This window comes from Sminthopsis crassicaudata, chromosome 5, assembly GCF_048593235.1.
Source record: "Sminthopsis crassicaudata isolate SCR6 chromosome 5, ASM4859323v1, whole genome shotgun sequence".
In the NCBI taxonomy this organism is placed as follows: Eukaryota; Metazoa; Chordata; class Mammalia; order Dasyuromorphia; family Dasyuridae; genus Sminthopsis; species Sminthopsis crassicaudata.
In genome coordinates this window covers 129,931,011-129,958,251 of record NC_133621.1, presented here as the reverse complement: position 1 = coordinate 129,958,251, position 27,241 = coordinate 129,931,011, and the positions used below count along the sequence as shown (strand labels likewise).

At 34.0% G+C, this 27,241-nt stretch overlaps 1 protein-coding gene and 1 long non-coding RNA gene across 4 annotated transcripts in view; both read left to right on the top strand.

The window, feature by feature from the left end:
* Positions 1 to 22,901, top strand: part of CAV1 (caveolin 1) — a 39,211-nt gene extending 16,310 nt beyond the window's left edge. For all 3 annotated transcript variants that reach the window (XM_074268220.1, XM_074268222.1, XM_074268221.1), the window contains exon 3: positions 20,923 to 22,901. In XM_074268220.1, the coding sequence (XP_074124321.1) occupies positions 20,923 to 21,264 (342 nt within the window). In that variant the 3' untranslated portion in view covers positions 21,265 to 22,901. The remainder of the gene's footprint in view (positions 1 to 20,922) is intronic.
* LOC141543268 (uncharacterized) lies at positions 522 to 11,571 on the top strand. Its single transcript, XR_012482397.1, has 2 exons — positions 522 to 7,788; positions 8,652 to 11,571. It is a non-coding gene; the product is annotated as an uncharacterized LOC141543268 (long non-coding RNA).
* Positions 22,902 to 27,241: the final 4,340 nt, after the last annotated feature.

The window sequence follows — 27,241 nt, the reverse complement described above, 5'->3', positions numbered from 1 at the left end:
TATTGATCTGTCTTTGTTTTTGAAGATTTCATCTTGACCTATATGTATATTGGATTTAAGTGAGGCAGAGTTGCCCACAATTGTCAGCTTTACTCTTTCTTCCAGAATCATCAAAGTCCAATGGCAAAAAAAAAAAAAAAAAAAAAAAAAAATCAAGATGACTGATAAACGGCTGTGGCTTTCCAAGGTCAGCTCTTGATCTACTAGCCACGTTGCTAAATGGATACCTCTAATACAGAAAAAAAAGATGAAACCTAATACCATTTATCATGTTATTACTTCTTATTGGTCATGGAAACTAATTTAGAAATTTAGTAAAATGGTTATCTTTTTAATTTGTTCAGAACCAAGTAGCAGGAATATTCCATAAACAGATTACAAATGGGAGGGTTTTCACTAAGATAAGATATATACCCCAAAATCTACTTTGATCTAAGCTTGAAGATCTACCAATAATCAAATCTCTTCTGATTGGTTCTGTTCAGGATAGATTAATTGCTTATCTCCATTTTCATCATTCCTCATATTATCTCTCATTCTTTTCTCTTCTCTCTTAGGAGTTATGAAAACCCATAGAACTCAATGTGGGAATGATTATCTTTTAACTTTCACCTTTTGTGGTTTTTCAATTCCTATTTTTTTGATAAGATGTACAGATGTTTACCATACTGTTTGGAATATAGGCCTTACTTTTCATAAAACCTGAACCAGGAGTGTGGCTTTTCATTACAATTTTTATAGGGAAACAAAAAAAGTAATAAAGAGGAAGAAAGCAGTAGTAATTTTAAAACAAAGAATAAAATTTTGCATTTGAAATAAATGTCCAAAAATTCTCAGCAAATTTGTTTACATGATAATTTTTTAAATATTTTTATTTTTCAATATAATTTTTTCTTCTCAAAAGATATAATTCCAATGTGCAGTCCATATTCAAATTAACATGGCATTTCTTTAAGATATTTTGCCTTTCAAATGGTAAAAGATTTAAAGGTATGAAAACAATTTTAACTATTATTCAGCTAGTGCAGGAAACATAAAATGGCTTGGTTTTACACAAACCATTGTTTAGGGTGAGGGAAATGTTTTTAATTTTGTCTTAAAGGAAATCTGCATGATTCGTGTTCTATGAAAATACCTAGGGAATTAGCTGGTAGAACAAATTTGCACCTGCATAGAACATTTCCTGTCTCCCACAGGAACTATATGAATGTTTAGGACGTGACATGCCTCTTTGTACCCAGAAAAAATTGTCCCCCATTGCTAATTATTTAACAAGAAAGGAAATATATGTCCCTAAAGGGGCAGTCTCAGCTTCCCTCTTATCACTCTAGCTGTATATTACCTAAAAGAAGGACATTATTTTTATTGAGAGTAACTAAAATGTCCTCTATTGATAATATATATCAAATTAGAAATTGAAGGTGAAAATGTGTTGGTGCTCATCAAACAACTTTTTTTTTTTTTTAAAAACAAACTGAGTAAAAATGATGAAATCTAAACTATCTCAGTGAAAGTCCACATACAAAAGATCAAGAAACCTTTAGATATTTCACAAGACAGTTGCAAACCATATACCATTAAATATGAAAAACTGAGTATTCATAGTGTTTGACCTAATTGGAAAAAGAGCAATGAGCCAATTTTCTCATGGAAGATAAATACTGGCAAAAATGTTGTTTCATATCCTGATTAAAATCTTACTTGAAGTGGAAAAAATCGGTGTCATTTAAATCTGCATATTGCCTTTCTTCTTCCTCTTTTAAGCTAGCAAATATCTGCTATTTTTGCCATATACAGGGATCACAGGGCTTAGATCCCAAGGCCCCCTCATTCTATCAACACTACTCATCCAGTTCTCTTTCTGAGGGAGAGTTCCTGGTCTCTCTACAGCCATACTTTGCCAACCTACCATATTTACTATGCATTGTGAATCATTAACCTCTTGAGGTCCTGATTCTATACACATTTCCTATCTAGAGACAACTGGCCAGTTGTACTCACTATAATCTTTCCAATTTTTTCCCCTACACAGGGCATTGACCAAAGAAAACCTTGTTTTAATAATAGGGGGAAAATTCCATGTTAATTCTAATAGTCATTTCTCTGGCGCTTAATGTCCCATAATTGATTGTGCATCTTCTCAAGCACAAATGCCAGAAGTAACGAATAAATCCAACAGCACAATTTAAAAACCATCATTAATCTTTCAAAAGAACAACTACAGTGTTCTATAAATCATAGATCATTGTTTTCTTTTTCCACATGACTAGTAAGAGTTTGCAACAGGAAGTGTACATACCAAAATGTCATGGAAATGAATTACTTTTGGTGAATTTCACTCATGTTTTGGGATATCAGATCTCTCCTTCATTGTTGTGTATGAAAAAGCAGCTTATAAATAAGGAACACATTTATTTAGCTAAAAAAGCGAGGACATCTGATGACTAATTGTACTAGACTTTGTTTCTCAGATAATATAATGAGAAACCTGACAAAGAAATAATTTTTCAATAATTGAAGATTTTTTTTGTGAGGAGGGGTTTACTTTTTAATGGTCTAACTAAGGTGGTATTATCGGGTTGTTTCTTGATGGCAACTTTTTTTTAAATTCTAAGTAATACAAGAGAGAAGGGAAAAAACAAATCCAGCCTTCTAAACAAAATAAAAATAAAACATACTTTCATACTTATTTACAGAAAAAATTTTATTCCTAATAAATCCATTTTTTCAGGTTCAAGATAGTACAGGGAGACTCCTTAAAGCCCAGTCTAAGTGACTTAGAATATGGTGGTATAAAATGGCAAAGTTTGACTACCAAGCAGGGGAAAATCTGATGGTGCCATTATTGTCACAAGCAGGCTGCTCTCTGCTTATTGCTTTAAATGTATAGAAGTTATAGTAATTATTGTATGGGTGAACAAGCAGAGGGCAACAACGTAGTACAGTGAATAGAGTGCCCAACTTGAAGTCAGAAAAACTCATCTTTCTAAGTTCAAATCTGGCCTCAGACACTTACTGGTTGTGTGACTCAGGGCAAGTCACTTAACCCTGCTTGTCTCAGTTCTTCATCTGTAAGACGGAGAAGGAAATCTTAAGACCCTCTAAGTCTTTTGCCAAAAAAATCTCAAATCTTTGGAAAAAGAGTGAGACATGACTGAAAAAACTAATAAACATGGAAGAAGAGGCAAATGAATATCCGAGAATAATAGAATGGACAAAACCTCTCATCCCCTCTCCTTTATGTTAGTAAAAGTATTCGTTTTTTTGGAGTTTTTTATGAGAATTATAACAAAGATCATTTTTGGAATGACATTAAAACATGGTCTTATTCTGGTTGTGCAGTCTCTTTTTTTTTTTTTTTTTTTTTTTTTTGGAGCCTGGGGTTAAGTAACTTGCCCAGGGTCACACAGCTAGGAAGTGTTAAGTGTCTGAGACCAGATTTGAACTCAGGTCCTCCTGACTTCAGGGCTAGTGCTCTATCCACTGCACCACCTAGCTGTCCCTAATCTCTGACTTCTTAAGGATGCTGCTTCTTTATTTGACACAAATTATTCCTAGATCTAATCTGAAAAGAGGACATTATTATGTCCTCAGAACATGATGTAGTGGAGATGTGACTCTTTGCAAATCCCTTAAATCTCTGAGTCTCTTATCCTTATCTAGAAAATGAAGTTAACAATAGCACCAATCATATATGTGTTAGGATTGTGAAACTGTATAGACAGAATTTTGAAAACTCTAAATCATTATATAAACGTCAATTATTACTTTTTCAATTGGATTCAGACCAAAATAATCCTAAAATGAGTCTTCTTTATACTTAATGTTCCTAGAGACAAATTACAAAATTATTTTTGGTGGTCGAATAAAAGTATTTGGATAGAAGTTCATTTTTTTTCTAGGCTCAGTGATACCACAACATCAATGGCAAATAGGACAACAAGGATTTTATGCTCTACTCCTGTTCTCACATGATTTTAATGTCCTCTGCTAGAGCTCTATATATTCAAAGCCTTTCGTTATTTGTACTTTGGAGACTGTGAACACTTGGGTCTTAGAACATGTATCTAAATGTTGCTGTTAAATTTTTCTGGGTCAGTGTTATCTATGGTGATTGTGTTCAACAATTCAGCTAATGGTCTAGTTTCAATACAGTTTGAATTCTCTGGGATGTTCATTTTTTTGTTATTAAAGTTTTTTATTTTCAAAACATATGCATAGATAATTTTCAACATTCACTCTTGCAAAACCTTGTGTTTCAAATTTTCCCTCTCTTCCCTCCATCCCCTCCCCTAGAAGGCAGGTAATCCAATATACATTAAATATGTGCAATCCTTTTAAACATATTTCCACAATTATTATGTGGCACAAGAAAAATCAGATCAAAAAGAAAAAAAATGAGAAAAACAAAGTGTAAGCAGACAACAATAAAAAAATGAAAATATGATGTTGTGAGCCACATAGTATGGATCCATAGTCCTCTCTCTAGGTGCAGATGGCTTTCTTCATCACAAGAGCATGTAACTGGCCTGAATGGGTGTTCATTATTTTTAATTAGCAATATAGTAGTACTACTACTAGTAGTAGTACTAGTAGTATTTCAGTATCCTGCACTGTATTCCATTCCTTAATTCTTTATCCTCAAACTCTGTTACCATTATTCAAGATATGTCTGTTCTCACATTCACCCTTCTTTTATTTTTCCTAGCTGTATGTGGGAATTATTTGTTTAAAATAAAGAAAAGCTAATTTATACATATTTGGAGTAAAAGAGGTTTGGATTACAGACCCAAAGATCCTAATCCACAAATCCTGAATGATAGGTTACTTCAGAGGCTTCATTCTCACTTTGGCTTTATCCAGGTTTCAGTTCACTAAATTTAGTCTATTGGGTAATTTAGAATCATCTGTACTCTTTTCATTTGGAAATGTGATCAGTATATTGCTACTAAAATCTGTGATCTCCACGGATTATAATGAGACATATAGTTTCCCCCTGAAAGTTCATAAGAACATTTTGTTACAATATGTTTCTCTTCCCTTCATCAATTTTACCACCTCTAAGTATGGAAAATAAAGCTAATATTTTATTTGTTAGTGGCTGATAATAAGTAATGCACATTTTAGAGAACTGAAAATTACATAGGAGCTCAGCATCAATTTGATCCACCCCATGTCTTCAGGGAAACTCACCAGCTGTTGAGGCACCCATTCTACTTTTAAACAGCTCTAATTATTAAGTCCTTTCCCAGAATTCAAGTCAAAATTTACTTCTTTATAACTTATACTAATTGTTCTTGATTGAACACAGTAAGGAAAGAGCATTGCCCTTGGAGTCAGAAAGATCTAAATTTATATTCTTACCTCAAACGCTTTAAATCTGTGTGCCTTGGTTTCCCTCAATCACAAAATGATGAGGTTGGATTCAATATTACCCCTGTCATTTTCACTTGTAAATTTATGCTTCAGTTATCTTTTACACTATAACCCTTCAAACTTGAAGATAGTAATCATGTTCTCTTTTTCTTCTCTAGTCTAAGCATTCTTAATCCTAACAGCTGATCTTTATATAATAATGTGGATGGAGGCCTGTTTACTGTGCCTGGTACCTTTGATGTTCTTGTTTATCAATATCATCTCTCAACTTCAGTATATTTAGAGAAGGTCTGACCAGGGCAGAATACAGAAGGATTATCCTTATTACTGGGAATGATGCCTCTTAATGCAAGATTACATTAGCTTTTTTTGGCTGCTATATCACCCAGCTGGTTCATACCGAGTTTATAACTTCTTAAAATTCCTAAATCCTCTTTGGACTAACTTCTGTCTATTTTCTACCACCACCACCTCCAAATCCTCTATGTGTGAAGTTGATTTCTTGAGCCCAGATTTGAGACTTTAAATTCTTGCTAGATTTCATTTATCAGATTCAGTCCAATTTTTAAGCCCATGAAGATCTTTTTAGATCCTGACCCCACTATAATGTATTAAGAATCTCATTTCAGCTTTGTGTCTTCTGCATGAAGTATGATGATGAGCATGAAATCTGTGTCTTTATCCAAGTTACTAATTAAAAAGATGAAAGACACTCAACAAAGAGTAGATCAATAAGATATGTCCCTGGTTTCACTTACCTTGAATGATAGGTCTTCTCAGGACCCTCCACACTCACTTTGGTCTCATGGAGTTTTCACTCAATTCATGAGATTTAGCCTACTTGGTTGTTTAGAAATTTCCATTTGGAAATTTGATCACTATATAGTGAATAAAGCCAAGTTGACATTAAAACATTAACAAGTACTCTAAGTCTAGTCAGTCATTCAATCAAGTGGAGATTTATATAACTATGTTGTTAGTTTCTCCCACAGTTTTTTTCTAGTAGCAGCATACTGACTATAAGAAAAGCTGAGTATCACAGAATCAATGTGTTTGAATTGTGATCCTGGAGAGAACTTTGGAGAGCACCTTGTCCAACAGAGATCAAATAGTTAATACTTAAATTAACTCAGACTATTTAAAGGAAAGTCAAATACTGAAATTGAAGCTTAAGTGCTTTAGCAATATTATGAGAAAATGGAACTCAATGGAAAATATTTGATGATGGGAAAGTCCAAAAGCAAAAGGAAAAGGAGATGATAGAGAATGACATGGATAGTGTCATGAAAACAATAAATATGAACTTGGACAGACTTAAAGAGAGAGTGGAGGATAGAAAGTCTCTGGGATCACGAAGAGTCAGACGTGACTGAATGACTGAGCAACAACAATCTTTTCCACAAGAATAATTTTGTACAATTTATCATTTACTAATACCTAATATTTCCTTATCAGTTCATTAACTCTATCAAAAAATGAAACAAAGTTAACTTGTCTGACATTACCTATTCTGAATGTTGTCATGCTGTAATTTCTATTTCCTTTTCTAGTTACTCAGTGACAATTTCTTTGATGGAGTAGATGGGGATACAATGTATAGATAGTTTGGCCTCTAGCCAGTAAGACCTGAATTCTAATCCAACTTCTGACACTAGTTATGTGACTATGGGCAAGTAATTTAACTTATATTTGCCTCAGTTTCCTCATCTGTAAAATGGAGTCGATAATATTAGCATTTCTCTCCCAGAGTTGTGAGGATCAAATGAAATAATTGTAAAATGTTTAGCATAGTTGCTGATATATAGAAAGTGGTATATAAAAATTAGCCAGTATTAATGATGGTTTTTCCCCCAAGAATTGAAGTAAAAGTCACTGACCTATCATTTATATACTCTATTCTCTTTAGGATCACTTTTTTCTTCTCTAGTCCTACATTTCCTTTGATATTTTCTATCATCTTTCAGATATCACTAAGAGTAGCTTAAGAATTATTCCTTCAGAAACGAAAGCTGCTGCATTTAAAGTCAAAGTATCTCAAATGCTTTAAAGGAGGTTTGTTCAAGATTTGCTTTACTTAATATTGATCAAGTCCCATTGGATCACTATTTATTATTCTGGCTTTCTGCATTTTATGATAAATGTAAATATATTACGAAAATTCCAAGTAAGAGAAACCAAAAACACTTAAGGGGAGGAATTTCCCCCATCAGTGTTGATCTTCACCTTCACTGTAACAATCACGGAACGTTTCTAAGAACTCTGAACTCTGAACTAAGAACTAAGAACTCTGAAAACTCAAGTGACAAAGGGTACACAGACAGTATGTGTCATTTGAACCTAAGCCACTTTCTGCTTCCCAGAGCAATTATCTATCCACTGTTAAGCTGCCTCTCCAAAGACAGAAAGATAATGGTAAGTGAAAAGAGAATATTTAGATAAAAATTGATTTGGTTTTAGATTTTTAAATAATAAATGTGTATATATACATATATGTGTCTATATAGAGATATATGAAGATCTTATTTATACTCATGTTGCACTTGTCAATGATTATATTTATAAGCTGATACTCATTTTAAAAATGTGCACTGGTTATGCTTGATAGTTCACATGACAAGAATGTGGAAATACCAAGGGATTTACAATAAAGATTGCAGCCATGGAAGCACTTTGTTGATGCTAAACTGCTACTTTTACTTGCATGACTTTGGAACCCTCTGACTCCCAAATGGAGCCATTTGACCCTTGGGCTCTCAATGTCCTCATTTATAAAGCAAACAGTCTGGATGACTTTTAAGGTCCCACCCAGCTCCAAAATTATAATCCTATGATTCTATAATTTCTATTATTACTAAAGGGTTATTATAAGAATTAGGAATGTGGAACTGCCCAAGAGTAACCCATCTCCATGAAAAAGATAAAGGATAATCATATTGTAAACTTAAAATTGGATTGGACATTAGAGACCTTCTAATCTAACATTCTTATTGATGAAGAAAATGAGAGACATATTTGTTAAGTGATTTGCTCAGAGTTACATAGCAATTAAGTGTCTTTTGCACTGCAGAGCTTGTGCCTTAGTTGTAAGGATTAGGTATGAATTAGAATTAGGTATGATTAAAGTCATCTACAATTTACCATGGGAATGTCAGTTGAAATCTCTATAGGTAAGCTTCTATCTCTATACAACTTCAGCACCTCACAACAAAACATTGATTGAATTCTATTTTAACAAACATCCTTATAAAGCAAAATGGTACTTGTCTTTGTTGTAGAATAGCTGGTCACATCCATTCTTTGGATTGGCTCTTTCTTGAGAGAAGACTTTGATGGAAAAAAGTTTCTACTGAACAGGGGTTGAGAGTGTAACATGGAGAAGTTGAATTCTGTGCAAAATGCACACATTGTAAGTACCCAAAAGGTCAGCATGAAATGTTTTTATGGCAACTCTTACCATCTACTTCCTCCTACACATTGCAAATTCACTCAGCGTTGCAGCTTTCATAAACCCCCATTGTAATATCACACAAGGCCTAAAAATAGTGTTTGTTTTGTGATTCTTTAGACACCCCCCCCAAATAAGATTTAAACTACATAACTTTGATTTGGTTGGGGAGAGGGGTATGATCTGATTCAAAATTTCTTTCATTTGCCAAGAGTATGGGGAAGACCATTCACTGGAGAATGACATTTGTTATTTGTATTCTAAATATGTTCAAAAATGTTCCTAGGAATTTTGCTGTGATAACAATAAAAGTCTTAGTTATGAGGCCAGGGCTTTTAAAAATAATGTCCTCAAATATCCTATAATATCCATTCAACCTGATTCTGCCCTTTTTGTGCATCTTTTCTCCCCTGTTCCCTAATAAGGAAATGAATAAGCTGTTAGAAGCCCAAGAAAAAATTCCTCTGCAAAGTTTTGTTTTGAATTAGGGTTTTTTTGTTTGTTTATTTGTTTGTTTGTTTGTTTTTTGTTGTTGTCTGTTGTTGTTTAGAATCACTTTTCTTACCCACTGGGCCTGAAATTAAAGCCCTTGATAAGGAGCTTGGCCTGGAGGGAATGAGCAATATACATAACTGGGTTGTCTTTTCTTTGTGCAGCAGCCCCTTTAGAGCAAATTTCCTGAATTAACATGAGTTATAAAAGCCTTCAATTCCAGGATAGTATTCCAGTTTTAAGGTACAACTTCAAACAATGAAGTCAGAAGTAAGAAAAGTGATGATTGGATAAAAATGTGGTCGAAATAAGTTTGCTTAAAAGAAATGGAGAAGACTTAAAAGGAAAAATAAAAGAGATGCTTTACAAAGCTTGTTTTTGGTAACTTCAGAGTAGCACAAGTAAATACTATAAATGGAGAACTATTAAATGCTGCAGTGATCTAGGTAACAACATTGTTGTGCTAATGAAGAGCACAGAGGAACACTTGGAAAATGGCAGAAACAAACTTGGCACATAGGAGGCTCTCAAGTGCTTGTTGATTATTTGATGAATTAAATTGATTTTGGAAACATTGTCTTTTTGGAGTAAAAGACTGAGGAAAATTGACAATGATTTCAAGATTTCTTGCTTGGGAGGTCTGTGATATGATTTTGTTTCCCTCTCTTCATTACAATTGGATGTAGGGAAGGAATCAAAGGGGAGGATGAGCTGGTTTGCTTTAGTCACACTTAATTTAAGTTGGCAGTAATGCAAATCATGTACCAAGGAGTAATATATGACAGTGCAAAGATTATTGGGCTGGGAGGTCTCTTGGGTTTTAGCTCTGGATCTGGCACTTAATAGCTTTGCGGCTTTGGGCAAAGCATTTAACTTATTTGGGCTTCAATTTCTTTATCTGTAAAATCAGGAGCTTAGAATAGGTTATCACTATAGTTCCTTTAAGTTTTAAGATTGCATTATTCTATTTACATTGGATTCTAGAAAATATTCAAAGTTATGAAATCATCAGGGAAAGGGGCATAGAGAATTGCCTTTAACATTATTATTGTTGTTGATATTATCACAATCATTATGCAGACTTAGAATCCTTTCAATAAATGACAATGCCTATAGAGACAGACTTTTCATGTTAAAATTATAAGATTTTGTGAAATTATCAGTCAAGACATCTAGTCATTAGTAAATCATATGCTGCTTTAAAACTGCAAATATACTGTGAATAAACACTTGGTACTGCACAACAGTAAATAATTGAAGTTCATTTCCCCTCTTGATCTTTTGCCCAAATCTGAGTTCAAAGTTATGTGGTTTTCCTTTTTATTGCTCTTGCCTCCAAATGGGCTGTTTGCTCTTAAAGATGGAGCAAGAGTTTCTGTTCCAAATTTGGTCCCAACATTTCTCTTCCATTTCTTTATAAGCAAAGTAAAAAAAAAAAAAAAAAAAAAAAACTTTGTTCCTTCAAAGATGAAGTGGCCATTCTCTTAGGGCTTCACTTAAAGCAAGGATCTTCTTTAAATATATAGCTAAAGATTAAATGCTCAGAATCTTCTGAAAACTGACAGTTGTCAAAGACAAACCAACCAGTGTGGCCTTTCTTCATTTTACAGCCCATCTGTAAGCAATAGGATCAGATGACTCAGAGTTACAGGCAGTAAGCAGTGCTGATGCATCCCCTACTTTTTCATCAGGGTTACTTTGAGTCAGAGTTTCCTTTTTTTCTCTCCTCAAGAGTCTGTTTCTTTCTGGTCTTTATAAAATCTGGCATTGATGGCTCTTATGTTTTTTATATCTTACCAGTAAATTCCTATACAAAATTGTGGAAGTAAATGAAATAGCATTTCGTTTCCCCTTCCATGTCACTGTTCTCAGGAATATCATCATTTTGAAGATATTGCCTATGTTTTTGAAATAAAGTAAAAAACAACAAATTGATCACTTCCCTTGATTAATCAAGTACATTAAAAGAACTGAATATGAAATTCATGAAATGAATTCTATGAAATATTATATCTGTGATCCTATGAATTACTGTGATTCCAGAGTTGCCCCAACTATCTCTACTCCAAAGTAGATATTATTGTGTTAAGGTGGTATAAATTAGAAACATAGAAATATGCTATTGACAAGTTTTGAACCTGTCTTTGAGAAGTGTCATGATAGTCAAATATCCCCCAACTAGTACAAGGACCAAAAGTTGAATTTTAGTAAAAAAATAATCATATATATATATATATATATATATATATATATATATATACATACATACATACACACACACACACACACACACACACACACACACACACACACATATATATATTCCCTGGATTCAAAACAAGAGGATGTGGAAAAACATAATTCAACTAATACCAAAATGGGTATTCCCAGGTAAGAAGTTGTTTAAGATAATAGGATTAAGTAAGCAATTAGATGATACAAATTCTAACAGCTGCAATAAATCATTCAAATTATTTCCTCCTTTTCTCACTTAAGCAAAGAAGTCTAAAGAAGTATTTATCCTTTTCTAATAATGATTCTAAAGTTCAATTGTTGATTTGCTTCTTCTCTTTCAGTGTATCCCTTGCCCACTCTCAGAAATAATCCTCCCATATCTTAGCAACAACCCTCCCTTCACTAACCCTCTATCAAATCCCTGACTTTACCTTTACCCTGACTTTATTACTATCTGAATGCAAAAGAAACTTACTACCCAGATAGTATAATTAGTAAATTTTATTCCAACTTGCAAATGTGATTAAACCTCTAGTTTTATAATCTAGCTTTATAATATATATTTTAATAAATACAAAATTTGTAATTTTATAATTTGAAAATCTATGTTTGTTGCATTTGAGTTGGATATGCCATTCTTACCATAATCTATGATAAATCATGTCTTTTAAATAATTATCACCGTTGCAAGTGGGGTTGGTTGACTGAGGCTTACCCCTAGGACATTGAATATAGAGGATGCTAGAAGTACTTACAAATTTTTCAATTTACTGGGGTTATCTCTTTCCCTGTATAATCTCTGCTCTTCTTCTACAGTGGTCTTGAAACCATATCCTCTAGTCTACGTGTACCTGACAAGGTCTCATATACACACTCATGTCCCAACAGACTTTTTTTTTTTTTTTTTTTTGTGCAGGACACACATTGTAGTGCTTTCTACAATTTAAAAAAATCCTATTTAAGGCTCTGGTAATTTTTTAAAGTATCAAACAGTGTCCTACTCTTTCTGCTTTAGTTATGTTTTAGAAGCTGCAATTATCTTTCTACAGACCTCACAAGAATGTAAATGCTAAGTATCATTTCCCCCACATGCCAAACTATGTTCAAACCTGCAAAGATTCATTTCATTCATTTAATATTTGTTTAATAAACAGACCTAAAGCAAAGGAGGGGAACATATTCATGCAATGAAGTAAGATGAAAACTCTTAGTAACTCTGTCTTTACTGAACTGAATGGTAGGAAACAAAAGACCTTTTGCAGTCAGGAAGTACATTGTAGAGAGCAAACAGAAGTCGAGAGTGTTTAAAAGCTTTGGGCCAAACAAATGAGCATCCTGACCAAGGGCTGCCCTGAAACAGTGAAGACATTTCCTTTTCTTGTGTCCTTGTTAGAAATGAAAGAGCTTTTATTTGCATTAGCGTTATAATCGTTCATATCTGTTTCATGACACACCCAGCAGGTTGTGGAATAACAAATTCCTTAGTGTAAACACAGACTATAGCTAAAGAGGTCTCTGGCTTCAGCCAGACCTTACTTGATTGCTGATGCTTTGGAGAAAACAAGGTTTAGACTAGTGATGTAAATGAAATTCATCCCTGAGTAGTTTTTAGTTTTTGAAGGTCTAGAGTCATTCTATACATATGCATAAGATAATTATTACATATGTTCATGAGCACAAGTGCATTCACCTAAGTACATACATACACACACATACATACATACATTTGTGGATCTGGATAATTGGACTAATTTGTACCCTTGCCTACCCAACTCAACTTCCACGCTGACTTTTTCCACTCTCAATCCTGCTATTATTTTTTTTTTCTCCACTGGCCCATTATAGAAAATCTGACCCCCACCTATCCTATTTTTATACCATTGGTCACTCTTTGTTTCTTTTTATCAATTTGATGACACTCACCAACAGAAAGTGTCACCATATTGATACCAGATGCCTAGGAAAAGGGAGCGAGGGCAGTGACAAAAGATAAGTAGCAGACTTTGTACAGAACCAAATCCAAAGAATTACCCCATAAATGCTTTTTATGATAATTACAATGGCTAAACTCCTTTCTTTAAGTTTATAAAGAAGCTTGCTATCTTGTGGCCTAGAACTAACCAAGCCTGGGTTTTATGGTCCTTGAAAACCTTTAAAAAAAGAAAAGCAAAAAGTATTACTTGCCTTAAATCATGATAAATAAAAATAGTCAGGAAGCCAGAATAACCGTTTCACTGAGAATAGTTTTTAAAAATTTGAAAAAGGCCTGAAACCTGAGAATGATGCTCATGGTTATTATAAGATAAATATGATTTAAATCTTAAAAGTATTAGTATCCTGTAATAATTTATTTTTTCACTCATTTTGTATCAAGGAGAACTGGTAATTATCTTTAAAACCTAGAATACAATCAGCAAGAGTTATAATTGGGAGTCACTATTATAATGCAACATTCAATAATGACATATAGCCATTGGGGCTTCAGTAGTTTTTGTGTATTTGACCATTGTGTGTACAATGGTGATGAGATCTAATGCTGTTCTACTTGCCAACAATGAACTAATTATACTTGTCAGAATCCACACTCAGACTTATTAGTAAACAGAGTAGGCAGTCATACACATTAGTGTAGTTTGAAGGGTACCAAAAAGTCTTCTTGTCAAAGGGCCAGAAATTCCTATTGCCCATTCCTATGAGTTAAAACATAGGTGCAGAAAACTTTTTTAAATGGAAGGATACGTATATCTACACATATTATGCATGTAAGTACACATGTATATGTACATAAATCCTTATTTATGTGTGTATAAAGACACATACATATCTATGTGTAAATTTATAAGGAGAAATAGTTTAGGAGAGCAATACATTGATAGCAATAATAATAATACAATTCTCATTTACATAGGAAAGCAGCACATTGGTAGCAGAAATAACAATAATCATTTACATAGGCCCACAGCACATAAATAGCAATAATAATAATAATAATAATAATAATAATAATAATAGTTCTCATTTATATAGGAGACTAATACATTCATAGCAATAATAACAATAGTCATTCTCGCTTATTTAGGAAAGTAACACGTAAATACCAATAATAATTGTCCTCATTTCTACAGAACAGCAGCATATTGATAGCAATAATAATAATTGTTTTCATTTATTTAGGAGAGTAACACATATCAACACAGTAAAATATTTATTTTGTAGCAGGTTTAGCATCCTAATAAGATATGTTGAATAGAATACTCATTTTAATTTATATTTCCTGAATATATTTACCAAACAACAGTTGGTGTGGGGATGGCAGGAAGTAACCCAAAAGCATTCTACATGGAGGGAGAAAGCGCATGAAATTAAATATTTAACAGAGATAATCCACTTGAAATTTTCAGATAGCAAGAGGCACACCTACTGTAGCAGCTGGCAGTAATATTCTGTCTACCTAAATAAAATTAAAGGGTTTTGGTATATGATCTATAACTCTCCTACAGTTGCAATTTACCATCATTTGGAAAAAAAATCTTTTCCCATAGAGATGGATTGTGCAGGTCTAAGTCATCAGTGAAAATCCCAACTGTACTTTGTTTCCTTCCTGAACATTCCTTATTCAGAAATGAATATCCAGATTCTAAGACAATGAAAAATGGGCTGATTCTGTTTTTTTTTCATTCTTCTTCACATATAAACCATTTTAAAGAAATATTGCCTTCAAATGGATTTAACAGGATGCAATCTTCTAAGATTTACCACATTGGCCAAATATTATCAAAACATACCAAGATAGATTATTTTCCTTGACGTCCACTGCTAGATTTTGGTAACATGTGCGTCTGAATTATACTATCATGAGCCAGTATGTTGCACAAAGGTATTTGATGGCATTTATAAAGACCAGAAGTATAAATTGTTAATTTCTTTTTAATCATCTCTAAAAACAAAGAAATGCCATAAGAACACATTCATTCTTTTAATCTCATAGAATTGTAGACTGATTCTTGCCAGTGGGGCACTGTGTTCTATAAATTATAGTACTGAAAATGAAGGCATTCCACTAAAGGGCATTGTAACCTCCTACATAGCTGTTCCTAAGCCAAGTTACCAAGTGGTATGTGTAATGGTCAGTCTCTTAGCAAACGATAAAGAGATGCCCTATTTTTGATACAGATGAGCAGAGAAACTGTTTCTAGCAAAGCTGTCTATACTCAAAAGGGGGTGCTAAAATCCTCCCTGCCTGCCCCAAGAAACTTTGAAATTACTGCCATTTTGGTAACTCCTTTGAGTTGAGATATTAGAAAGTTCTCTGTTAAATAAGTATAATATCTTAATTAGAGGACTTTTTTAGGATGGTAGAGGGAAGGTTTTGAGAAAAATCACTTGGATTCAACTCTCATTTCTAACACATGCTAATTATGGAGCCCTGAGTAAAACATATGATTACTGAGTGCTACAGGCAAGTCTCTGAGAATAAGATACAAATAGTTTGCCCATTTGCATAAATGGATGAGTTTCCACACTAGGAGTTTCCTATACTTAGGAAATCCTAGGGCCCAACTGGCCTTTAGCTATATTCATAAGCATGTCCTTGGTTGTGTTTGTAATTTTCCCATATCCAGTACAACACCAGAATTCAGTTAATTAAATTAACTAACCATATTCCATATAATAAGGAATGGGAATTCCAAGGGACAGAGGGCAAATTGTATGAAAGTAAAGGAAATAAAATAAGTTGAGGTGGTGTTAGCTAACAAGAACAAATCTGAATAAGACACCATTGGAGATGGGAGCTCAGAGATCAAGGGATAATATTAAAAAAAATTGATGGAATATTGGGTTGCATGAAGGGAAACAAAACCTTCACAATTTTGCTTAAAGTTAACCCCAAATCCAGGTGTGTAAACAATTTACAGAGATTCAAGATTGGCTGCAGTGTGTCTTTTATCATAGTGCTGAAGTATGAATCCTTTACCTAGATTGATGCTAAATTAGACAGTATGCTCATGAGAATTGCTGCTAATGGAAGTATAAAAGATAAGGCACAGGTTTCCTGAATATCTTTCAGAATGCACCTTGTACAAATGGTTTTTAAAACTTTTTTAGGTTTTCATAATTCTAGCTGTACATAGGTAACATGTTCATAAAATGGAAAGATCATTTTTTAACAGCCTCATGCCGAACCACCCCTGTAGTATGTAGGAGATCTACATGAAGAAAAATATGTTATGGAAGGCAAGGCTTGGGAAATTTTGTAGACTTATTTTTCCCCATAGGATGAGATTTCTGAACATATGTTTAGTAAGAGGGAGAAATTGACATTCATGACAGAGGGGATGACTGTTAAGGGGGGAAGAGTCCCATAAAATCAAAAACAGAAGTGATAGAATTAGTCTCAACAAGGAGGAAAGATATAATTTCCAATTAGTCTCAACAAGAAGGAAAGATATAATTTCCTCTGAGACATAAGGAAAAGGAAAAAAGATGGAAGAACAAAGAAAAAGAAATTTGAAATTCAGCGGAATAGATTTGAGACAGAGATCTTTTTAGTTGACCTTAAAGAAAAATTTAAACATCTACATGAATGTTATACTTCATAATCCCCTTAGGAAACTAAACATTTATTCCCAAAGATGTTGCCATCAGTCAAGATACTGTTTGATCTTTTTTTTTTTTTTTTTTTGGGGGGGGGAGCAGGGATCTGTTTCTTTCAAAGACTAAAGTATATTATTAGCAATATTCTCAAGGGTGACAAATATTCATCTTTGGTGGATGAAGTAGGTTTTTATGTAAAATTCAGTCGTTATTTAGATCCAAACTAGATGGTACTCTTTTTGAACAAATGTGAGCTCTGGAAAAGAAGTCAAATTGATTTTTTTTTTTTTTTTATTGATGTGTTGGACATTTTCAAAAAGGGAAGTCAGCAAGTCCTTAAACTAGTAGAACTATTGTTGGGGAAAGTATATAGTCTTTTATAATAGAAGGATAGCACTATTTTGGTTGAATAAGTTCTCTGTGTGTGTGTGTGTGTGTGTGTGTGTGTGTGCGCGTGTGTATTTAAAGAGACCAATTACATTGCTTTATTTTCACTTCTCTATCCCTATTGACATTTACTGCTCCAGAGACTTGACCCATGACATTCCATGCATAGTTATTAACATACTGTCTTCTTCATTAGCATTTTAGTACTTTCAGATCAGGAATAGTATTTTTGTCTTTTTCTGTATACCTGATACTTAGTAAGATCTTAGTAAATGCTTGTTGATTGATTATGACAATATTTAGGTTTTCTTTCTGAATACCTGAAATATAAGAAGACCTTAAGTGACTTAATGAAATTGTGACTGTTCTAAAAAAACCCTACCCTAAGGTCATGAAAGCTCTAACAGGTTAGCTTAAACTTGGAAGATTTTGAATATAGTTCTAATGTCTCCCACCCAAGAATCAATCTCTTTAAGTACAAAGAGACATATCATTTAAAGCTTGCCTACAAGGTGATAAATTATTTGGCTATTGGAACTCACAATATAGTTCATGAGATAGTAGAACTGAAAGGGACTTCACAGATCAACTTTACAGAGGAGAAAACTCACTCCCAAAATGTGAAGTAAGGTGACAGGGATTCATGAAAGTCTGATCTAATAAGTGGCAGGGCTAAGATCCCCTTATTTTCTGAACAAAAATTCAGCATTCTTTCCATTATTCTAAAAAAAGAAAAAAAACTTCTTAAAATAGGTTAATTCATTTTTCTCTGAGTGTGGGGACCATGCTTTATTCATCTTTCCCAGTGTCTAAAATAGTAACATCTTTGAGTTGGGGTGAGAAGTCATCTACTCTAACCCTTGCCTGAAGCATAATTTCTCCTTAGAGACTTTGCTTAAAGACTTCTTCCACTGCACAAATGTCCTAATCCATTGCCTTTACCATATTATTTTTCTGTTTTAAAAAAATCTTGGTGGCTCTCTACTACTTACCAAATAAAGTATAAATTTCATATTCTGGCATTCAATGCCCTCTACTATCTATACTTTCTTATTCTAGCTCCAGATTTACTTTTCACATACTTTACACTGCAAACTAAATCAGTCCCTGGTTTACATCCTACCCCGCCCCTCCCAAGAACCCCACTTCCTCACCACTATCTTTTCCTGCCCACATTTTTCTCAATGCATTAGATTATAAGCTCTTTGAAGGGTTACTTAGTACCTTACCAATAAAAAGTGCTTAACAAATGTTTATTAAATTTAATTTAGCCTATTCATAGGTCCATGGGAATTTGGATCTAAAAATAGGCTTAGAAGTCATACAATCACAGGTAAGGAAACTAAAACCAGAAAGATTAAGTTAGTTATCCATTATGGAAAAGAATAAAAGTAGTAAGTTGTTATGGATTTGTTGCCAAATCCATATTAATCCAATTAATATGTTTCAGTTCCATTTATGTAATAAACACTTCTATATATTGGATTTTCAATATCTAGAAAAGAGAACAACATGTCATGGAAACATAGAAATGTGAGAAGTGACATATCTTTTTCAAATTTAAATAATACTTCTTTTAAAGATGGTTTTATAATGACTGCTTGGTTTTTTCTCCAAATTCATTATCCTCTCTGAGGTCTCCATGTCTAGTTTTTCACTGACAAATAAACCTGTTTTCATTAAAAAAAAAAAGGAGGGGGAAGATCATTGTAGGCCTCCAGCCTCTCCATTCTGGGACTGAGATGAATTAGAGACTGAAGAGACAGCAACTTATGAGACCAAACATTTTTAAACATTTTTGTGTCATGGACCACTTTGGCAGTGTAGTGGAGACCACTTCTAAGGAGACAGAGAGATGGAAATTTAGTAGAAAGGAGGGATGATTATTGGGGGAAATGGAATCAAAGAAAGATGTGATGGAATTAGCCTTAGCAAGAAAGAAATCCATATTTTCCTCTGATACATTAAAGAATGGAAAAGAGTTAAAGCTATAAAGAATATTTGAAGTATAGAAGAATCAAGTTAAAAGAGATCCTTTTATCTGATCTTAAATGCTTTTAAATGAATGAAATATGCATCATAATATAAAGGAAGCCAGGAGTGTTGAAATAAAGATGCACTTTTTCTAATTCAAGACCATGTACTCCTTGAAATCTGTCTCCAGACTTGAAGTTAAGAACTCCTATAATGAGATATAGAAGCATCCTTGAATGTCCTGGCAGAATGTTTGAAGGTCTGAATATAATTTCATTGCCAGCTACTTAGGCTTCCAATGGCTTAACTTTTTCTCGGGGATTATAATGTCAAAGTGTGTGATTTAAAAAAAATGTTAAAACTTTAAGCATCTAGATGACAAATGAATAATATTTATTAAGTGTTAAGCCTTATATGTGAGACTACTGATGGTCTAGTCTGTCTTTCAAGAAGATTCCTCAGATGGAATTATTGGCTTATTCTGTATAAATTTGTAGACCTTCTTATGAGTCTCAGATTATTTGTAAGATTCTACAGAGAGGAAACTCTAATTTATCATTTTCTGTCATATAGTAAGTTTTTATTAAATATCCTATAAATAATATCTCTCTCCAGTGATATATGCTCTTCATATAATAAGAATTTAATAAATATTTGTTTAACAAATAAATTCATGTTTTAACCTTACCAATAGAAAATTTTAACATGGATTCTTCTTCATGCTTTTCCATCACCTTGGCTTGAAATTTGCATCATTTATGACTTTTCACTCTCTTTTTTTTCTCTTTTTTTGTCATGTCTTCCTTTGTAATCTCAATCTCTTTTAACTATTCTCATGGTCATCATACTTACATACTTACATTTCCTCCTGCTTCAAACTGCTTAACTTGTGTGTATCATTGTCATTGACTTCTATGTCATTCAAAGCTATCTATAGCCTGTCTTCAATTTGCCATTCTAGCCTACATTCCTATTACTCTCTTTATTCTCTAGCCATATTACTATTTGTTACCATTCCTCAGCCTTCCTCCAAACCCAAGTGTCCTGGTCCTGCCTCTGTTTCTGTTCCTATTATTCTAGAAGTGACCTTTCCTTTCATCTCTGCTTATACAAATTCTTAACCATCAAGGTCTGACTTGAGTTTCACCACCCCAAAAAATTGTCCCAGACATTCCCATTTTCCATGATCTCTCCATCTTTTGTACTTATGGCCCAGATTGAAAGATCACCTATTTATTTATCAATTAACAAAGGACTGCTTTAAACCATGTTTTGCATTATTAGCTGCTATTTAACATGTGGGAAGTAGGATTGAAAAGTCCTTAAGGGCAAAGATGATGGAAGAACACATTATAAGTGCTATAGGTCTTTACCTTTTGGCTTTTTAATTAAGTTACTGTTTTCTTCCTTCATTCTAGATTGATTTCGAAGATGTAATAGCAGAACCAGAAGGAACACACAGCTTTGATGGGATCTGGAAGGCGAGCTTTACCACCTTCACTGTGACAAAATACTGGTTTTACCGCTTGCTCACTACACTCTTCGGCATACCAATGGCACTCATCTGGGGCATTTACTTTGCCATTCTTTCCTTCTTGCACATCTGGGCAGTTGTGCCATGTATCAAGAGCTACCTGATTGAGATCCAGTGTATCGGCCGGATCTATTCAATCTGCATCCACACCTTCTGTGACCCACTCTTTGAGGCTGTGGGCAAAATATTCAGCAAGATCCGGATCAGCGTACAAAAGGAAATTTAAATGACATTCCAAGGAGAAAAATCCACCTGATTCTTTTTTGTTTTATTTTCTTGGTGCCAATTTCAAGTTTCCAGTTGCTTGTACAACAGCAAGCTCTTAGTATCTTGACCCAGAACAAAGAAAATCACTTGTTTGATTTTCATTCTTACCATTTATCCATCTTGGAAAGTCTTCTGTACTTCTTGGCAATCTGAATTTTTTAAAATCACCCCTAACTCCTAATTTCCCATTCCATATGCATGTATTATATCATTCCACTAAGAGACAAACAGATAGGAGTGTTCATTCTTGTAAGAGAAATTGACGTTAATATAAGAAGAACTACAAAATAAAAAATAAAGTGCTTTCCCACACTAGAATGTTGATCATTGTATTGTGGGCAGAGTTTTAAGCTACTACTGCAGAATATACAGGGTATGTTGGCAGGTCTTTAATAAATGTTCTTTTTTTCCATTGTCCACTGTCTGTCAGTGGACTGCAGCTGTTCACTTAAATGGTCTGATTTTGTCTACCAACAGACAAGAGATGGAGTTGACAAGAATTAACTAATCTCCTACGTTCATGCTACCCAACTAATGCCATACTGATTTTGAAATTTTGACCTATGTATTTTCTGTACCTTAATGTTTATTATCCTCATGAAAGAGACATATGAAGTGCCTTCCTGTTTTTTCCCCTTCATAATCTCCCTCTTGAATGCTGCCTATTTGTCAGCTTTTATTAGAAGGTCAGCAGCTTTAGTGAAGATCAAAGTGAGAAAATCACATTACCTTGTTCTCCTAGCCTGTTTCTGAGTCTGAGCTACAGTGCCTACCTAAGGGAACGTCTGTGCTGTTATCCTGCAGTTTCTCTCCAGTTGTTCCTATCAAGTTAAGTCAGGGTCAGTCCTAGGAAGAGAATCAAGGTGGATAACTGGGACCAGGTCCACTCTGAGCTGTCAGTGGCTGAAGCCAGCTTTCAGAGTCTTTTACCAGCTAAGCAAGGTCAGCATGCTGTTTAGCTCACAGTTTATTTTCAGGAATATTCACGCTTTGCTGAGTCCAAACTAATTCATCACAAGGGTGATTTAGCAGGTCGACATTGTCCTGCTCTTTTAGCTGATCCATAGGCATCAGGAAGTGATGTCTTAATGGAATCTATTATGTGAGACTGTCAAGTGTTGCAAAATGTGACCCCTTCAAAATAAAGCATGTGCAACATGTTGTTATGCTGTGATACCCCAACTCACCCCTGCCCCAGGAGCTTTTGCCCATATCCAAACATTACTGTGTTTAGAGACAAGCCTCTTAAAGGCTGACAAAAAGCTTTGGCAGAGAGTGGGGAGGAGGAAAAGGGGGGGAAAAAGGTATCAAGGTAATTTTGCTGGAATAAGTTCAGCTCCTTCTGAACCCAAACTGAGGAATCTCACCATTAACCTGAATTGTACGGAAAGCTGCCTGGTACCGTAGAAAGCTTTGTTCCTAGTGCTGATAGCATGCTTTTGCCTTTTGAGTTATTTGTGCTTATAGGATGTTTTTTTCTTCTCTCCACACCCCATATATACTTTGGAAAACTGCTTGACTAATTGCAGCTTCCATTTTTCCCCTGGCACATAAATTACAAACCTATTAACTTTTTATTTTATTTTTTAAATTTTACATTTAACACCACATACTAAGATTCAAAATGGGTCCAAGATTTAGGCATAAAGAACGAAATCATAAATAAATTGGAGGAACATGGGATGGTTTACCTCTCAGACTTGTGGAGGAGGAAGGAGTTTGTGTCCAAGGGAGAACTAGAGACCATTATTGATCACAAAATAGAACATTTTGATTACACCAAATTAAAAAGTTTCTGCACAAACAAAACTAATGCAAACAAGATTAGAAGGGAAGTAACAAATTGGGAAAAAATTTTTACAGTTAAAGGTTCTGATAAAGGCCTCATCTCCAAAATATACAGAGAATTGACTTTAATTTATAAGAAATCAAGCCATTCTCCAATTGATAAATGGTCAAAGGATATGAACAGACAATTTTCAGATGATGAAATTAAAACTATTTCCACTCATATGAAAGAGTGTTCCAAATCACTATTGATCAGAGAAATGCAAATTAAGACAACTCTGAGGTATCATTACACACCTGTCAGATTGGCTAAAATGACAGGAACAAATAACGATGAATGTTGGAGGGGCTGTGGGAAAACTGGGACACTGATGCATTGTTGGTGGAGTTGTGAAAGAATCCAACCATTCTGGAGAGCAATCTGGAATTATGCCCAAAAAGTTATCAAAATGTGCATACCCTTTGACCCAGCCATACTACTACTGGGCTTATACCCCAAGGAAATACTAGAGAAGGGAAAGGGTCCTGTATGTGCCAAAATGTTTGTGGCAGCCCTTTTCATAGTGGCTAGAAGCTGGAAGATGAATGGATGTCCATCAATTGGAGAATGGTTGGGTAAACTATGGTATATGAATGTTATGGAATATTACTGTTCTATAAGAAATGACCAACAAGAGAAATACAGAGAGGCTTGGAGAGACTTACATCAACTGATGCTGAGTGAAACGAGCAGAACCAGAAGATCATTATACACTTCAACAATGATACTGTACGAGGATGTATGCTGATGGAAGTGGATTTCTTCAACATAGAGAAGAGCTAATCCAATTCCAATTGATTAATGATGGACAGAACCAGCTACATCCAGAAAAGGACTGGGAAATGAATGTAAACTGTTATTTTTACCTTCTGAATCCAATTCTTCCTGTGCAACAAAAAATTCGGTTCTACACACATATATTGTATCTAAATTATACTGTAATATATTTAACATATATAAGACTGCTTGCCATCAGGGGGAGGGGGTTGGGGGAGGAAGGGAAAAAATCTGAATAGAAGTAAGTGCAAGGGATAATGTTGTAAAAAATTACCCATGCATATGTACTGTCAAGAAATGTTATAATTATAAAATAAAATAAAAAATTAAAAAAAAAAAATAAAAATAAAAAAAAAAAAAAAAAAAAAAAAAAAAAAAAAAAAAAAAATAAAAACAGACACTGGCATGGATAGAGTTTTACTTTTTTATTATGTACATAATTGAAAGTGTACTATTTTAGATATTTTGCAGTATAAGAACACATGTCAAGAATGTAAACATAAAATATTTTATCTTCATATGATGGAAATCACTTTGGAATTAGCTTTGTTGATTTTATGTATAAACTGTTTATCCTAAGAGATGTCTGTTTCACATAGATCTGTAGTACCTAATAAAAATGGACTGCTGATCCAAGACATTTACAATACTAGATGCTTACTGATATATTTTACACTTTTTTATCCTGCATGTACTGTAAAAGGCTACAATTCTGCACAATAAAAAATGTTTAACAGTGATTCCAGGACAATACTCTACATTATTTTCTCCTTCCTCCCAAAATTTTCCCATTTCTTTAAGGAAAAAGTCATATTCTTTAGTTATTTCTTAAATCTCTTAGCTGTAAATTTTTGATTGTATTATGACAGTTTATTAATTTACTGTATGCCAAAAGTAATTCATGAGAGAGAAGAGTATTAGTAAAGTGTTTACTTTTAGACAGGTACTGTGCTCTATTCTAGGAATAGAAATATAAGCAAATAAGACTGTCCCTGGCTTGCCCTTAAGGACCTTGCCTTCTAATAGGCAAAGAAGACATATAAAAGAGAGCTAGAAGTGGGTGGGGAGAAGGGGTAAAGATATTCACTGGTTGCCATCACGTGGAACTGGTCATGGCAACCTGGTTTTGGCAAGATTAAACTAAAGCTCTTATATCAGAGCCAAAATGCCCAGGAGAAAGAGTCCAGATTACTTGTGGGGAAGTGGTAGTCTGAGTAGAAAAGACAGTAGTGGAGCAGCCTGGAGAAGAGTATACTCACTAGTGTAATCAATAGGTATTTATAAACACACATACACACATATATATATGTACATATGTATCAATTATGTGTCAAAATTTTTGAAAAAAATTTTGACTCAGGACAGTAGAAATATAATTAATATTAATATTATTAATATTAATTCCTTTAAATTATTTTGGTCATGATCAAATGCCTTATATTTGCTATTGTACAGTTTTTCTTGAATCTAGACTTAATCCTCACACCACTACAACACCTATCTGCCCTTACCTTGACAAAAAAAAGCATCATTTCTTCATGAAGGTCAGAATAAAGACAGAGATAATGGGGAAAAATTTCTGAGTAATATGAAATGAAGAAAGAGGAAAAATGGCCTCAGGGAATAGTCTCAGTTTTTTTCAGAAAATTATGAAGTGTGTGGCCTTTAGCAGAAAAATTTAGAAGAGAGTACTATGTGGGTTTTGAAGAGCAATGAGGTAACTTAAAACTTCCACTATAGGGTTTGGCTGTGAATTGATCAGGCAAGAATAGAATGATTGCCTTGTTATAGAGAGAGGCCCAATTCAGACTAGATAAAAATAAATTCCTAATGAACTCTAGAACTTTATTTTCATGATTTTCTCTAGTTCCGTTCAGCAGCATATGAATAAGAATAAACTCTAGATGAGTAGTCATACTTTAGGGTCAAGAATTTGGCAAAGTGTGATCAGTGAAAAGCAAAGCAACAAAAAACTTGACAGTAACAAAGTGTAAAATTGATTTGACTCACCAAGAACTCAAGATAAGTAAGGAAGACATTGTAGGCACTTCAAAAGTGATGGACTGGGGAAAAACACCCCAAAAGGTAGAAGGAATGAAAGGCACAGTGAGGACAAAGCTCTTATCCCTACCCTATCCCACCTTCAATAAGGGTTTGATAGCAGTTTCTTCTCATTAGTCTTTAACACCTAGTTCTCCGACATGACTGAATAAAATAAGAAGCTATCACATGGCCCACTGGGGTTGGGGATAGAGAGTTTTCCCCATAGGTTTCTTCTTGGTGTTCTGGGGTCTCTACCTGTCCTTGCATATATGAAATGAGGGTTCCTTTTGAATTGCTTGCTTCAGTCACAGTCTGTGATATTTGCCAGAGGTCTGAAGACGACTATAGCTCTGAGTCCAATTCTTGACCCATACTCAAATCTTTACAACTTGGTTGAATCTCACTTCTGACTTTATTCTCAAAGATCCAGGGCATCTGTTGAAATAGGAATTCAATGAAGAAACTTTTCACATTGATAAGATCAGGTGGTTAGAGTGGGTAGGAACCTTAGAAAGAATCTAGGAACTTGAGGTTCACTAAGACTGACTCGCCCAAAACATGAAGATAATAATAGTGAGAGGTAGAATTTGAACCCATATGCTTTTAATCTAGAGCATTTTCTCCCATTGTGACTTATATTTGAAAGTTTGGTCTTTGTGCTATTTTATTTTATTTTTTAATTCCTTTTTTCCTTTATTTTATTCCCTTTTTATTCCTTTATATTATTTTATTCCTTCCTATCTCTCCTAGAAACATTTTTATTGTTCACTCTGAGGATTTCTCACCAGTATAACCCCTATAAAAATTCATGAGGGTGCTTGGGCAGCAGATAGGTCTATGTGTTATGCTTAGGTTATTTTTTAAGTCATTACTTCCATATCTCATTAGGATAGAACTAAGAACAGTGCAGAGTGTGAGAGAATCTTATAGAAGTGACATGACATACTTTGTTAGAAGAAATAAAATGTTCTTAAACAATGATGTTTTCTCCTTGGGGTTTATTATTTGAACTCTGGTCCAGATTCCATGATAAATATGAATAAGGTTGTGACTTTTCTATTCACAAATCTATTATACAGACGTTTTAAAAAAATTCTGAATCTGGGATCTCAGAAAAGAATATTATCTTCCATAGTTTGCATTCCAATGTTAGACATGGAATTGTAATCAGATTTTTTAAAGTGTCCTAAAATAAAATGTCATGAAAGTTGTCTAAATGAAAATACTAGATTCATGAACAATTTCATAAATCTCCATGGAAAAGATGTTAATACTGCTATTTTATTAT